The sequence below is a fragment of the Falco biarmicus genome, chromosome 2 (genome assembly GCF_023638135.1).
Source record: "Falco biarmicus isolate bFalBia1 chromosome 2, bFalBia1.pri, whole genome shotgun sequence".
Taxonomy (NCBI): Eukaryota; Metazoa; Chordata; class Aves; order Falconiformes; family Falconidae; genus Falco; species Falco biarmicus.
In genome coordinates, this window is record NC_079289.1 from 34,420,463 (window position 1) to 34,433,253 (window position 12,791).

General features: G+C 40.3%; 1 protein-coding gene across 7 annotated transcripts in view; it reads left to right on the forward strand.

The window, feature by feature from the left end:
- ELF1 (E74 like ETS transcription factor 1) overlaps positions 1–12,791 on the forward strand; it is a 92,250-nt gene that overhangs the window by 60,493 nt on the left and 18,966 nt on the right. For all 7 annotated transcript variants that reach the window (XM_056329910.1, XM_056329908.1, XM_056329913.1 and 4 more), the window contains 3 exons: positions 6,153–6,260; positions 6,939–7,103; positions 11,906–11,989. In XM_056329910.1, the coding sequence (XP_056185885.1) occupies positions 6,153–6,260; positions 6,939–7,103; positions 11,906–11,989 (357 nt within the window). The remainder of the gene's footprint in view (positions 1–6,152; positions 6,261–6,938; positions 7,104–11,905; positions 11,990–12,791) is intronic.

Here is a 12,791-nt window from a genome sequence, read left to right on the forward strand (position 1 = left end):
AATCTGGGGGCCCAGGGGTGTGAAGGCACCCCACAGGAGGTGAGGAGAGGATGCTGGGGAAGGAGCCCCCTGTCACCTCCCTGCCTGCTGCAGGCAGGCGTCGACTGTGGCTGCAGCTGCCCACTTGAACTGCCAGGCTGCCGTGGAAGAGACCCAGTTCAAGCATGACTTGCCGTAGGCTGCCTTTGAAATGGGACTAATCATAACTGAAATTTCCCACCTACTCTATTTTTCAACTGCCTTTTTTTTCCCCTCCCTCCTTTGAAGTACCCTTCTTGATATTTTTTTCATGGGGTGTTTGGTCTCAGCAGTGAAATGTGTTGTTTTGCTTCTTTGAAATTTGTACCAGTCTTTTCAGTCACTTCTATGCTATGCTTTTGAGAGAGGATCAGACATTATACAGACTGTACTAATTCCATATGAAAATATTTATAAGACTGAAGTTCACAGCAAAACGAAACTGAAACCGCCTTAATTTGTGACAAAACATTGCTGAGACATGTCTGCTTAATATGCAGGATTTGGGTTTTTTTAAGTTACCAGTTCTTCAGTACTGTTTTATCTCTCTGTCATACATTAAGCTTCTCTTTTCTCCTAAACTAACAGAAATTAGCAGATCTCCTGAAACCGAAGCAATCACATTTTAGGGATCTGTCTGCAGAATGATTGGTGCTAGTAGGTTTTTCCATCTATAGGATGTAGCTTCAGCCCTTCAAAGGCACAGCTATTGCACATCAGTGATTACTTACCTCTAGTATAAATTATAACCTGCAGAAAACTGTAAGAACATCTGTTTCACATGAAGCCCTGCTTGAAACATGGCTAACAACCAGCTTTTTAGTTACAATAATGCTCATGCTGTAGTTTTTTTGTAACGAATAGGCAGACCTGCCTTATCACCACCCTCCACTTTAAAAGCACTTATCCCTAGAAAAGCTGGGATGGCAATTTATATAGTCAGTTTCTTGCCAATATTATGGGATTTTAAATGGTTAACCATCATGTAGTAAAAGGCGATTAACAAAATAAATTGGAGCATTTGGCTTTGAAGTTTTATCTCTAAAGGGAATGTTGAATTGTGGGGGTTTTTTTCTGAAAAATACAGAGGATAATGTTTTGTGCAGAATAAATTCTAGACCAACTCGTCAGATGGTGCAGTTTGCTATGCTTTATATAACTTATTAATGTGACTGATTATGGTTATAAGGTGCATAAGGAGGAGGAACTAATTGGATTATATAACTTCCTGGAAAAAAAAGTTGTTATTAATTATTTTTTATTTTAAGTTTGCCATGTCTGGCCGGTTTAATTTAGAAAAATAACAGTTAATCATACTCAGCCATTTTGTGCTTCACCTGTTCTGGTGTTGTTTTCATGGATCAGGGAAGCAGCAGCACTGAGAGAGGAGAGAGAAAATTCGTGCTTAGATGCCCTGTGCCCTAGTCTGAATAGGGAGCATGGAAGTGTGCATATTTATAGATCAATAATGGTGCTAAATAACCAGTTCAGAAGTTATTTTACAACATTTCGAAGCGCAGTAGCATTTGGCTTGTATGTTTGGTGAAACTCTAGTGTTTGTGGCACAAGCCAAGTGGGTCAGGTAGAAGAACGCAGGCAAAGACACGTGAGGTGCTGCAGCCCTGCACAAACCCAGCATCTTCGGTGATAATTTGTGATGTTACAAAGAAATCCAAAAGAGTAGTTAGGTGGAAACTGAGCTTCGTAGTGTTAACCCATGAGGATTTTGATTTGACAAGATGCCAGTTGTAAAAAAACCTAACAAGTACTGTTTCAGTTACTTTATAAAGAAATTATTCACTGCTGCAGGTAGCATCTGGTTAAAAAGAGCGAGGGTTTTTTCATGTAGCTCCCCAATGAGATAGTTTTCTTTACAAATTTTAAAGCCTTACTTAAGAAAATGAAGGGTGTTGTGTAGATCTCTTGAAATACCTGTTCTTAAACTCTGTTCCAGTGGTAGTTAACAATCAGCATAGAGCTGACACTAAAAAGCAATCACCTAAATTTAACAGCCAGCTCTTCTGCAAAAGGGGGCTCTGCCCAAGTTTAGCGGATCTCTTTCTACTTTTAGCAACATTAGATTTCTTCCGTTGTTATTTTGAGGCTCTGCAGTCCCTGGTTTTGTCTATAGTGAAACCAGCAGTGAATTTAAACACAGCTGTGACTAGCACAGCCCTTATCTTGGCCTGGGCAATGACTCCTGTGGTCTGCTCTTGGGGGGCAGCTGACCACCGGGGAAGCAATGGGAGCAGGATGGGATCACCAAAAGCAGTGTAAAGCTTTCAAAAAAGGTGCTAGGCAGGAGTAGGGAAAGCAGGACTTTGGACTGAGGTGGGGAGCTGCTAGCATGAGGCATAGTTTCTTTCTCCACCAGGTGAGAAGAACAGAAAGCTGTGTTTGGGCAAGCCTCGTCCTAACGGTGAGTGCTGATTCATAGCAAACCTGGATTCGCAGTATCTGGGCTGGTATTGACGTGCAGGTACAGAGGCTTACATTTGTGGCTTGCTCAGATAAACAAGAACTTGTAGAGTACCCTGGGAAAGAAATGAAGTTACTTTTGAGTGCAGTTTTCCCTTTCCCTCCCCTTATTTTTTTCTTTCTCCTCCCTGCCTTTTGCCTCCTTTTTTTCCTTTCCCGCTCTTTTTTTTCCCCTCGCTCCTTTCCCGCTCTTTTTTTTCCCCTCGCTCCTTTCCCGCTCTTTTTTTTCCCCTCGCTCCTCTCCCGCTCTTTTTTTTCCTCCTCTCCTCTCCTCACGCTCTTTGGTTTCCCCCTCTCCTCTCCTCACGCTCTTTGCTTTCCCCTCTCTCCTCTCCTCACGCTCTTTTATAACTCTTATTTACCTCTTTTTTTTTTTTTTTTTTAATAAGTGTCTACCTATTGAAGATAACATTTGAAATCTGATGCTTCTCAGAAATTGCTTCCATCACCACCATTCTTTTGGCTCTAACTTTTCCAAAGTGTAACAAATAAAGCGTTTCATCCCAGTTCTTAAATTTGTGACTGCATCATAAATGCCAGTGGTTAGAATACTTTTCTGCAATGTTAAGAGAGAAACTAAAATAACAGACACCAGCTTGCCTTTGGTGGTTGAGTTGGTTATCTCCGAGCACTTTCTCAAGCTGGGTGATGTGAATTAGCATCTTGCTGCTAGTGGGACAGAGAGGTGCTGCTCCATCTCCTCTGTGGTGCCCCACACCTTGTTTGTGTTAGCTCTTATGTTCTTGTAATTCAACTTGCTAATCCAGGAATACACTAAAAAGTTCTTTTCAGCCATTTTATAAAGCTGAATTGTCTTGCTGCATGATCAAATAATGTGAAGTCTGGCTTGTGTTAGGTGACAGGAGTTTGGATCATGAACCAGGGGCAGAGATGGGAGGAAGAACCACAGCCCTTGTTTTTTCAGCAACAGGCAAATACTAATTTGGCTCAAACCACCTTGTGAAGTCATCTTCTAAGAGGCTTGAAGGGTGTTAGTAAAAGCATTAATGTGGTTAAGAAACTTATTATTGTCGTTCTGTGTCTGTGGATAGATAGATAGTTGGCACTCCTGATGTTTTTTGTGAGCATCTGATTATATTAATTTCTATGTTTATGTTAATTTATATGACTATTCTAAGTTCCTTTCATTAGTCCTGGATATGAATGGTCGACTTCTAGCCACAGTGATGTAAGGCTGGTGACCTCTGCCTCACCTGCCATTATTCAGAGTGAAGAATTGACTCTGCTCCGTCACCTCAGTGCATGAAAGCAAGCGGGCAGGTTTGCTCCTCATACAGCTCTTGCCAGGTGAAAAGCAAACAGAAGCTGCACCCTCCTCCTTGCCCGCAGCACCAAGAGCCAGGGGGTAGCACTGCTGGCTTTTAAATTGTATGTGGCAGCGTAAACCAGCCCCGCTCAATAGCTTTGGCTGAGCTGGATCATGGCAGGTTACCTTCCTGTCCATTTCAACAACGTCAGAACTGATGACAGATGGCTTTGGCGGTGCTATGTGTCTGTAATTAGTGACGTCCTTATTGTGGTCTTCATTATGCTGGTAGATGATAGGGAAAGTTCCCATCCAGATAAAGCTTAGAATCAGAAGCAATCAAGTCAGCACTGCCAGGCCAAGCGCGAGCATGCCTGCAGACTGCGTGGGCTGCACTTGGTTCAGTCTCCTGCGCTGGGCAGGCATTCCTTAGGGATACTGTTTGACTTCTGGGGCTGATGCTGAGCTCCAGAGCCTGAAGCTGCACAACAAAAGCATCAGCGGTTTGCTGTCTCATCTTGCTTTATGGCCTCCCAAGCTAGGACCTTAGTCCATACTCACTACCTCCCCTTTTCTTCTCATGCTGTCCTCCTCTCCAGCTCTGTGCTTCTAATTTCTTAAACTTTTTTGAAGATGTCAGCCAGAAGGCATAGAGCCTTAACTGTCTGAATGTCTGTGCAAGACATGGGGTGGGGGGGGCCTTGTAGACAACAGGGTGAGTTGCTGTGTTGGTCAGGTGTTCCCAACACCCGTCTACTTTATTATGTCTTAGCCTGGGCCTCTGATGCTTGGGACATGGTAGGACTAAGGTCAAGAAAAAAATCTAGAAGGTAAGGAGGCTTTCTCCTGAGCTCCATGTGCTGCCTGTAAATCACAGCTGGATGGAGGAGGTGAGGCTGATGCATGAATATCTGCATTCATCTTTGCCATCTCCTAATGATACGATTGCTGAAACTGTAAACATTTGGGGTGAAACTGTTTTGGGGTTTTTTGGTTGGTTGTTTTTTTTAGTTGTATGATTGTTTAGTGCTAGTGAGCTGAGCGCTTTGTTGTTACCGTGATAGTTAGATTATTTATTTTTTTTAGGTATAGAAATTCTGGCATAAATCTTTTGGTTTTAAGCAAAGAAGTGTTCTAATAGTGTTGTGCTTTATGGTGCATTTTTGCTAGCTGTGTCAGTGTGTCTCCTTTCTTTTTTTTCTTTCTTTCTTTTTCTTTGGTGACTGCCCCACCCAAAATTCCTCAAAGCTAAACAGGGAGGGGGGGTGTGAAAGCTGACTCATTACCAGACTGAGAAAGTAACTGAGGTTCATTAGTGTCCTGGGGAGGGGAATACTGATGCAGCCCTTTGTACTGCTTAGATAGGTGCAAGTGAGTTCCACAATGTAGCTTCAAATTCCTGTCAAAGGATAAGGAAGCCTGGCCCGTGCATTTCCATCTAAGAGAGAGGAATTTCTAAAAGAATGTGTTAAATAGTTCTAAAGGTTTATGGTACCAGGTGCTGGAACTATCATCTAATTTACTTGTCACTACAATTACTTTCAAAAAATTTCTCTTGTAAGCTACTCCTCCAGTCAAAGCAATATTATCTTCTTGGACAGACATTATTATGCAAAATGATACTTTTGGGGATTTTTTTTAATGTGTAGCTTCAGATGACCTTCATTATATATTAACGTTCAAGACCTTTGGATTTTTCTAATGACCACCCTCACCCTCGTGAGACTGATGAGGAATTGTTTAGTAGTCAAACTTTTTTCGAATTTTGCCAGCCACCCTGTATTGCTTTTTGTGTTTTACGTTTGCTTTCCAGTGTTTTCCTGGAGCCTGCACTGTTAGCCCTACCTGTAATTCCCATGTATTTAAATAGTTTAGGATTCATAGTTTAGGTCATAGAAGTCATGGAATGTTTTCTTATCCGTACTCCAGGCTAAATGACAGGATATTTTTGGTGAGCATCTCTTAATTATGGGATTCACTTCCTTTGGACCACCATAAGAAGAAATTTGCAATATTGGGGTTTTTTTAAAGGATACTGTTTGGAATATTGTTTGTGGTAGTGATATTTCTTAGGGTTCATGGGTGTTGTGTTTTACTGCATGTGCTTGATAAGCAGAGAGAATGGTTAGAAAGATGAGGCAGAAATGAAGTGTTTGTGTTGGTTTTGGGTTTCTTTTTTTTTTAATACAGACAGTCTGAAAAAAGTAGTGTATTAAATAAATTTTTGCAGTGTTCATTTTCTCCGCAGCTAACCTGTTACGACTCATCTAGTGGAAGACCGTGTTTTCCACTTCTTTTTTTCTAGAAATTAAATAAGAATAAATATTGTGTTAAGTTTTAAGTCCAGTTTGTAGCTTGTTAAGAATTAATTTTTCTCTCTTGCTTTTAGTTGAAGCATCTTGTCATAATGGAGATGAAACAATGGAAACTATTGAGGCTGCTGAAGCACTTCTCAATATGGACTCCCCTGGTCCTATGTTGGATGAAAAAAGAATAAGTAAGTTTTTTATGAAAGCAAATCCAATCTATATTTGCCTTGTTTATTTGTGAAAGAAGGAGGGGTTCAGTGCAGCATGGTTGCATGGAATAGGTAAGATTATTTTGCTTCCAGGTAGCCTTTACTTACACAGTTTGGATATCAGAAATCCAGTGTTGTATTGCAATGAAGGATTTCATTGCCATGTCAAGTTGAACAGGTAAGGTAAGAATCAAAATTTACAGAGGCAAAATTTACAGAGGCAAGGTATGAATGAAGTTGGGGTGTTTAGATTGCAGTGTTTTGTTTGGCTGATTAGTCTGTTTATATTGCCAAGTTAAAAGAATACATACATCTGTAGATTGCCTTAAATATGAATTAAAATGTGTGATCACCAAATAATTGTGCTTTTTAGAAGAGTGGGTTGTATTATTAAATTATTTTATTTTAATAGTGCTTCTGCGTGTGTAAAATGTTGTTGGTGCATATATTCTGTTATGAACTAGCCTTCTCTCCCATGAAGGCCTTAAGTGCCATAGTTTTACTTTATTCTGTGTTTAAAGTTTTGCTGTTAAAAAAAAACAAAACAAACAAAAAACCCCCAAAAAACCCAAAAAGTCAAACACAAAAAAAACCCAACAAACTTCTAAATGTCCTTGTGTCTGTGTAAAAATATTCCTATTGTCTGTTTCCCTTAAGCAACGATGTTTGGTGCAACTGATGATGATGATATGGTGGCTCCTATTACACATGTGTCAGTCACACTTGATGGGATCCCCGAGGTGGTGGAAGTTCACCAAGCCCCAGACCCCTATGCCGAATCACCAGAGACTCCAGAATTTGAACAACCAAAGAAGAAAAAAGGTAAGATTCTACTGGAGAACAGTGGCGTGGAATAGGAGAGCCGTGGGGTGGCATCCTTGCTTCCCCTGCGGGTGACTGGAACCATTTTGAACTCAGCTAGAAATACAGAGAAAGCATTTTCTTACTGGGTAGTGGGAGCACAGATGCTGGTGCTTAGATACTAGTTTTGGGCAGGTAGCAATGATGGCTTATCCCATAGGAAACAGGAATCTCTGCTTGTGCCTATTTATAGTTTCTTCTTACAAGCAAAATTGCAATACAAGCTATAGAGCTTTTGTTTCTGTGAATCCTGAAGTACTTTAGTTGGCTCTTGTTTAGATTCGGTTAAAGATACTTGGTCTGTTCAGAATATGGGATGAGAATGAGGAGGGGTTTTTAGCTTTTGTTAAATACGAGCAGTTTAATTTTATGGTTTTTTAAATAGTTGCGTGCTTATAGTAAGCGTTAGTCCCACATGCGGTAGATAGCATTTACAGTGATGTTCCATTGGAGTCAGTGCTGTGCTAAAGAGTAAAGAACCGGTTTTAATCAGACTTTCTGCTCCTGTTTTCCCATCATGCTTCAGCATGGATCCCATCAGAGGTCCTGAAGCTGATGTCTACAGAGAAGGGAGTCGTGATGCGGTGCAGGCAGCTGTAAAATGTTGTTGCAACAAATCTAAAAGAAAAAAAAAAAAAACAAAACACCACCACCCCAAAAAAAAAGAGAAACCAAGAGAGTGAATTTTCTGGAACTAATCCTAGGGCTGTATCAGAGGATGAGGACTTGACAGGTTCCCTTGCGAAACAAAAGCCTTTCAGAGCACGGCTCCTGCTGCCCAGCCATATTCCTGCTGAGTGAGAGTGCATTTTTCTGCTACTTTTGTTGCTACTTCATAATGCGGAGAGTCATTATCTGTGAGAGACGGCATATGGGCCTGTGGAGATCTTAGGGAAGTCTTCTGAGCCCCATGTGCGTCACCGGGTCTGGTAGGGATGGGTGTGGGTTGGGAAGTCTCAGATTCCTATAAGAAAGCTGAACTGAAACCACTGTGGAGGAGAGCTTTACCAGCAGCTGCCCTGAGAGTGCTGCTGGGGAAACTACCGTGCTGTGTGCACTACTGTGAGATAACCAACCGTAAGAGGATTTTAAACTGTTTTTTTGGTTTTGTTCTTTTCTTTTCTTCTTCTTTTTAATGTTGGCTGCTATGTAGGTCAAAACAAGGAGCCACCGTTTGCCAGACATTTAACCTCTTTGGCTTGATGCTTTCATATACCCTCTTCTGTGTTGTGCTTCTGCTTACTCCCACTCCTTCCTCCTCCCTAGCTGTAGGTTAGAAAACCAGTTGCTTCACAGCAAACATGTGTGCTTGTTTTTGGCAGTTACACCACACAGAAAAAATACTAGAAAAGATGCATCAGCTTACTGTTTCATTAACTACTGGTTTTCAATGAAGTTGAGACTTCACAAGGTAGATGTTATGGTCTGAGTGATGTTGAAGTGTTACTTCAAAGTCAGGGATTTGTTAGGCTTTGGTGTACAACAACTGCTGCAAAATGTTACTAATTTTGTAGGGTACTTCAGGATGAGGTGCAGTGTGGTGTGGTGTTCTTTTATTATTTTTTTTAAGTGCAGTGTGTTTCGCTTCCTTTGGTCAGTTTTGCCCTATCCATACCACTCATGAATTATATAGACTTCTAGCGTATATAACCCATCAACTAAACTTTCATTGTTTCATTGTGCTAAGTCATAAGGGCATTTCTTTAATTGTGCAGAGCATTGCCAGCTGAGCCAGAACAGCACTGCCAAGTAGAAATCCGCTAAGAATGTGGTCTGCAGAAGTGATGGGGTGGTTTCACTTCTTTTTCCTTGCAAGCCTTACTGCTGCAGCAGGAGAGTCGTATCCACCCATCTGCTCAAACCCATGTTCAGCTTCGTGTTTGTATTCATGAATGTCAGAAAGACAGGAAAAGCAAAGGGATGTCAGAGAAAGAAACTTGGAATTTTGCTATACTAATATCTTTGGTCTCATATTTGCTTTGGGAAGTGTATGGCAGTACGTGGTCACATAAGTTATATACACGTTATATTTTAGATATATACTGTTTATTGTAGTTTTACATTTTACATTGTTTTTTTAAACAAAACCCACTGAAAACAGTGCAAGAAAATGTATTGAACTTTTTCTGGTGAGGTATAAAATATTGAGCATCTCGCTGTCTAAATATCACATTAATTTGTAGCATGAATTTCTGATCTGAAGTGGTTTTGCAGCCATGGAAAGTGGAAATATCAATTATAAATCCAATTAGCTATACAAAATTATTTTAGCCCCACATAAGGCTTAGCTTTTGCACATTCTTCATACTTCCTCTTTGTCAAATTCTCTCCTAAAAAGGAGTTCAGCAATGTACTCTGAAAATCAACAAATTCATGCTCTATTGAACCAAAGGAGGAAGTGTGCTAACACTTAATGTGCTTTCAGAAAATACCTTCCTCTCAACAAAGGAAACATATATGTCACTGTTAAGTGGGGGTTTTTTTGATGGTATCAGTAAGTGCTTGGAGATTATAGCTCACAGTGTAGTCTAAAACCATCATCTAAAGTATCTCTAGCCCAGATACAAAGCTTCAATACCTTGCTTCAATACCTTTCTGTAAACAAGTTTCATGTTCTTCACTGATTTACAATTTTGGATGGGTGTCTGGTAGAGGATTGTCCAAATAGGATGTCCTGAATTAGCGTAGTCTGAATCTGAAGTAAGAGAGCCTAGAATTGCTGTAGCATTAGTATTCATATTTAATAAATTAGAAGTGCATAAATCACATGTGATCAGTATATATGTTTCCTGAAGCTGACTAGCAGTAGTTCAGTCATGACCTAATTTTGCTCTCATCTGCTTCATTTTCTTTTAAGACCTGATCTCATTTGAACAGAAGGTGATTAATGACATCAAAATGACACTCCTCACTCCTTAATGGTGTACATTTACACCTGTACAAGAGAGGAAACAAGATGAGCACCCAGCAGGGTCTTCCCGTGACACAACTCTAAGGGGAGGAAAGCACTTAGCCAGTTACCCTGAGGAACTTCCTGTGCAGTAGAAGCTGATCTATACAAGAGTTGACTTCATCTAGACATTTTAGGGAAGACAGAAGTTTCTGCAACCTGTAATGGTGAGCAGAAAAAAGCTGCTAAAAATGTACTCCAGTAGTTCTTTATCCTTTCATATGATTATAAGTGGAAAAAAACCAGTATTGTAGGATTTCCTCCCTCCCATCTTCACTCAAATCAAGGAAGACATTGCTGGCCAAAAAGATGGCTGAACTTTGTGTCCCATCTTCAGTCACTAATCCTGTCTGAATGGAAGCAAGAAAATTGAAGGACTCCAGGCTTTACTAGAGTTTCTTCACTGTAGCTCTCTCAACTAGCTATCCCTCCTCCCCCGTGCCCTGTCAAAAAAATTAGAAAGAAAAAGGTGCAAAGGTGGACTTAGCAAGGCTGCTTATGTCAAAAGGTGAGTGCTCAAGCCAGTGTTTCTTATGCTTCTTTATAGATACTTGGAAATCTAGAACAAAGCAGACAGCACAGGCTGGCACTGAGCATTTTTTTCAGAGCCAGTGAAAAACCCTCGCTCTTAACTGCAGCAGAGCTGTTTCTGTAGTAAAACAGCCCCTGAAAACAAAACCAAAAATGGAACATCATAGTTTATGAGATTGCACAGGTCTATTGGTCTTGTCTGCTTAGAACATCGACTCTTTGGAACTTCAATAAATAGAGAAAAAGAAAAATATTTTTCTTTAGATCTTTAATTATAACAATATCCTACTGGATTAGAAATATGTTTCTCCAAGTCCAGTGTTTGCTTGGTCTATTCTGCCTCTCAAAAGAGCAAAGATAGTATGTGAATAATGTAGGTATTGCCAATGTATTAAGGGATCACTGCAAAACCTGATAAGAGAAATTTTTATTTTACAAAAAAGGTCTGAAGGTTTCTGATGAATTGCACTACCTGTAAAAGCTGCCATTGTAGGGAATGAGAATTAATAAAGGGAATAGGTTCAAGGTTTTATATTGAAGAATACTTCAACATGACTTGTATTTTTCACTCCACTTATGTTTAGGTAGTTGATTTCTCCACATTTTCAGAGGAATGCTCTTCATTCTTCTGATTGGTTGTAACTAACTTTTTCCTTTCAGCCTTCCTCACCAGATGGAGCCACCATGCTTATGACTTAAAAACTAGTGTTTTTTCAGAGCCTGTTACTGGTTCTGCTGGTCTTAACATACAAACAAGTGATTTTCCTTTACCTGTAGCCACTCTTGAGAAAGATGTAAAAACCAGTAGGACTGAGAAATATTTTCTTCACGTGATAGTGTAGTTTGCTGCTGTAAGTGGAGACTTCCAATCTATTAACAAGCAGACAACCTTGTTTTATCCATAAATCTCATTTTGCTGATGAGTGAACAAGATAGTGCTCTGTATTTTATCTAGCTTTTCCTGTTTAAACTCTTGGCCACAAGAATTAATAGGTTATTCTTCTCATCTGTTTTAAATGCTCTTAAGAGTACCTAAAAAGCCACAGAAATTTCCAAGGTACATGGACTTTGGGAACACAAGCATAACCTCTACTAGTAGTACGCTAAGAGCATAGGCACTCCAATCCTGCTGAGAAATTGAAAAAGTTCAGTGTAGAACTGAACTCCTAAATAGAAATGGAATCCTCTCTGAACTGGGGAAACAAATCTCTTTCCTTTTTAGGTCCTTGTTCTTTTTTATTTCCTTTTTTTCTAAGCTGCAGTTACTGGTGTTTTATTTCAGGGAAGAAGCCAAAACCATCTCGTCCTGAGTCCCCTACTACAACTCCAAACATATCTGTGAAAAAGAAAAACAAAGATGGAAAGGGTAAGTCCAAGAGTTGTCACTGAAGTTTTTAAAAGAACATTATTTCTGAGAGACCTGTGAAAAGAAAAAGTTCGCAAGACATCTTGTGATGTAAAACCAGGCCTTATGCTCAGGGGTGGTTAACATCACATCTTAAGGCAAGTAAAAAATTTAGCACATGAGATTTCTTGGTGAAATACTCAGTTTCTTAGGAGAATAACATATTTGTCACTTCAATTGCAAGAGCTCTTGGAAACTCTTCAAGCCCCCACAGAGGCTGCTGTGTTTTGAGTGAAGTCTTGGGGAGCGCTTTTGCATTGTATTAGTGTTTCTTGGGCTGTGGTTGTTCTGACAGATGATCTTTGAAAACGTTTTCCATCTGTGTGTGTCTAATTCTGCATGAGGAGCTAATCAAGGCTGCCAGTTGGCAGCAGGAAGTACCAAGCCCTGAATTTTGAGGAAACTTATAACCCAGCTTGAAGACTTGGGCAGAAAACTTGGGGGTTTGATACTTCTTTCATTCCAGTGTGTTTAAAAGGAAGAAAGAAAATAAATGCCAAATAACTGATACAATAAATAATATCTATCAGATGGAACTGTTCAGTAGTGCTTGTCAGCTTTCTCAACAATTTCATTGCTTTGCTCTTGGGTCCAGCACCCACACCTGTCCCTGGGCTGGGTTTGAATGGCAGCCTGATGCCCTAGGTCTCACTAGGTTCTGCTGCGCTCAGTGGGAGCTGGAAATGAGCCTCCCTTGTGTCACCACAAGTGCCTGCCCACACACCTAGGGACTGATGTGCTTGCATGTGTGCAATACTTGCCA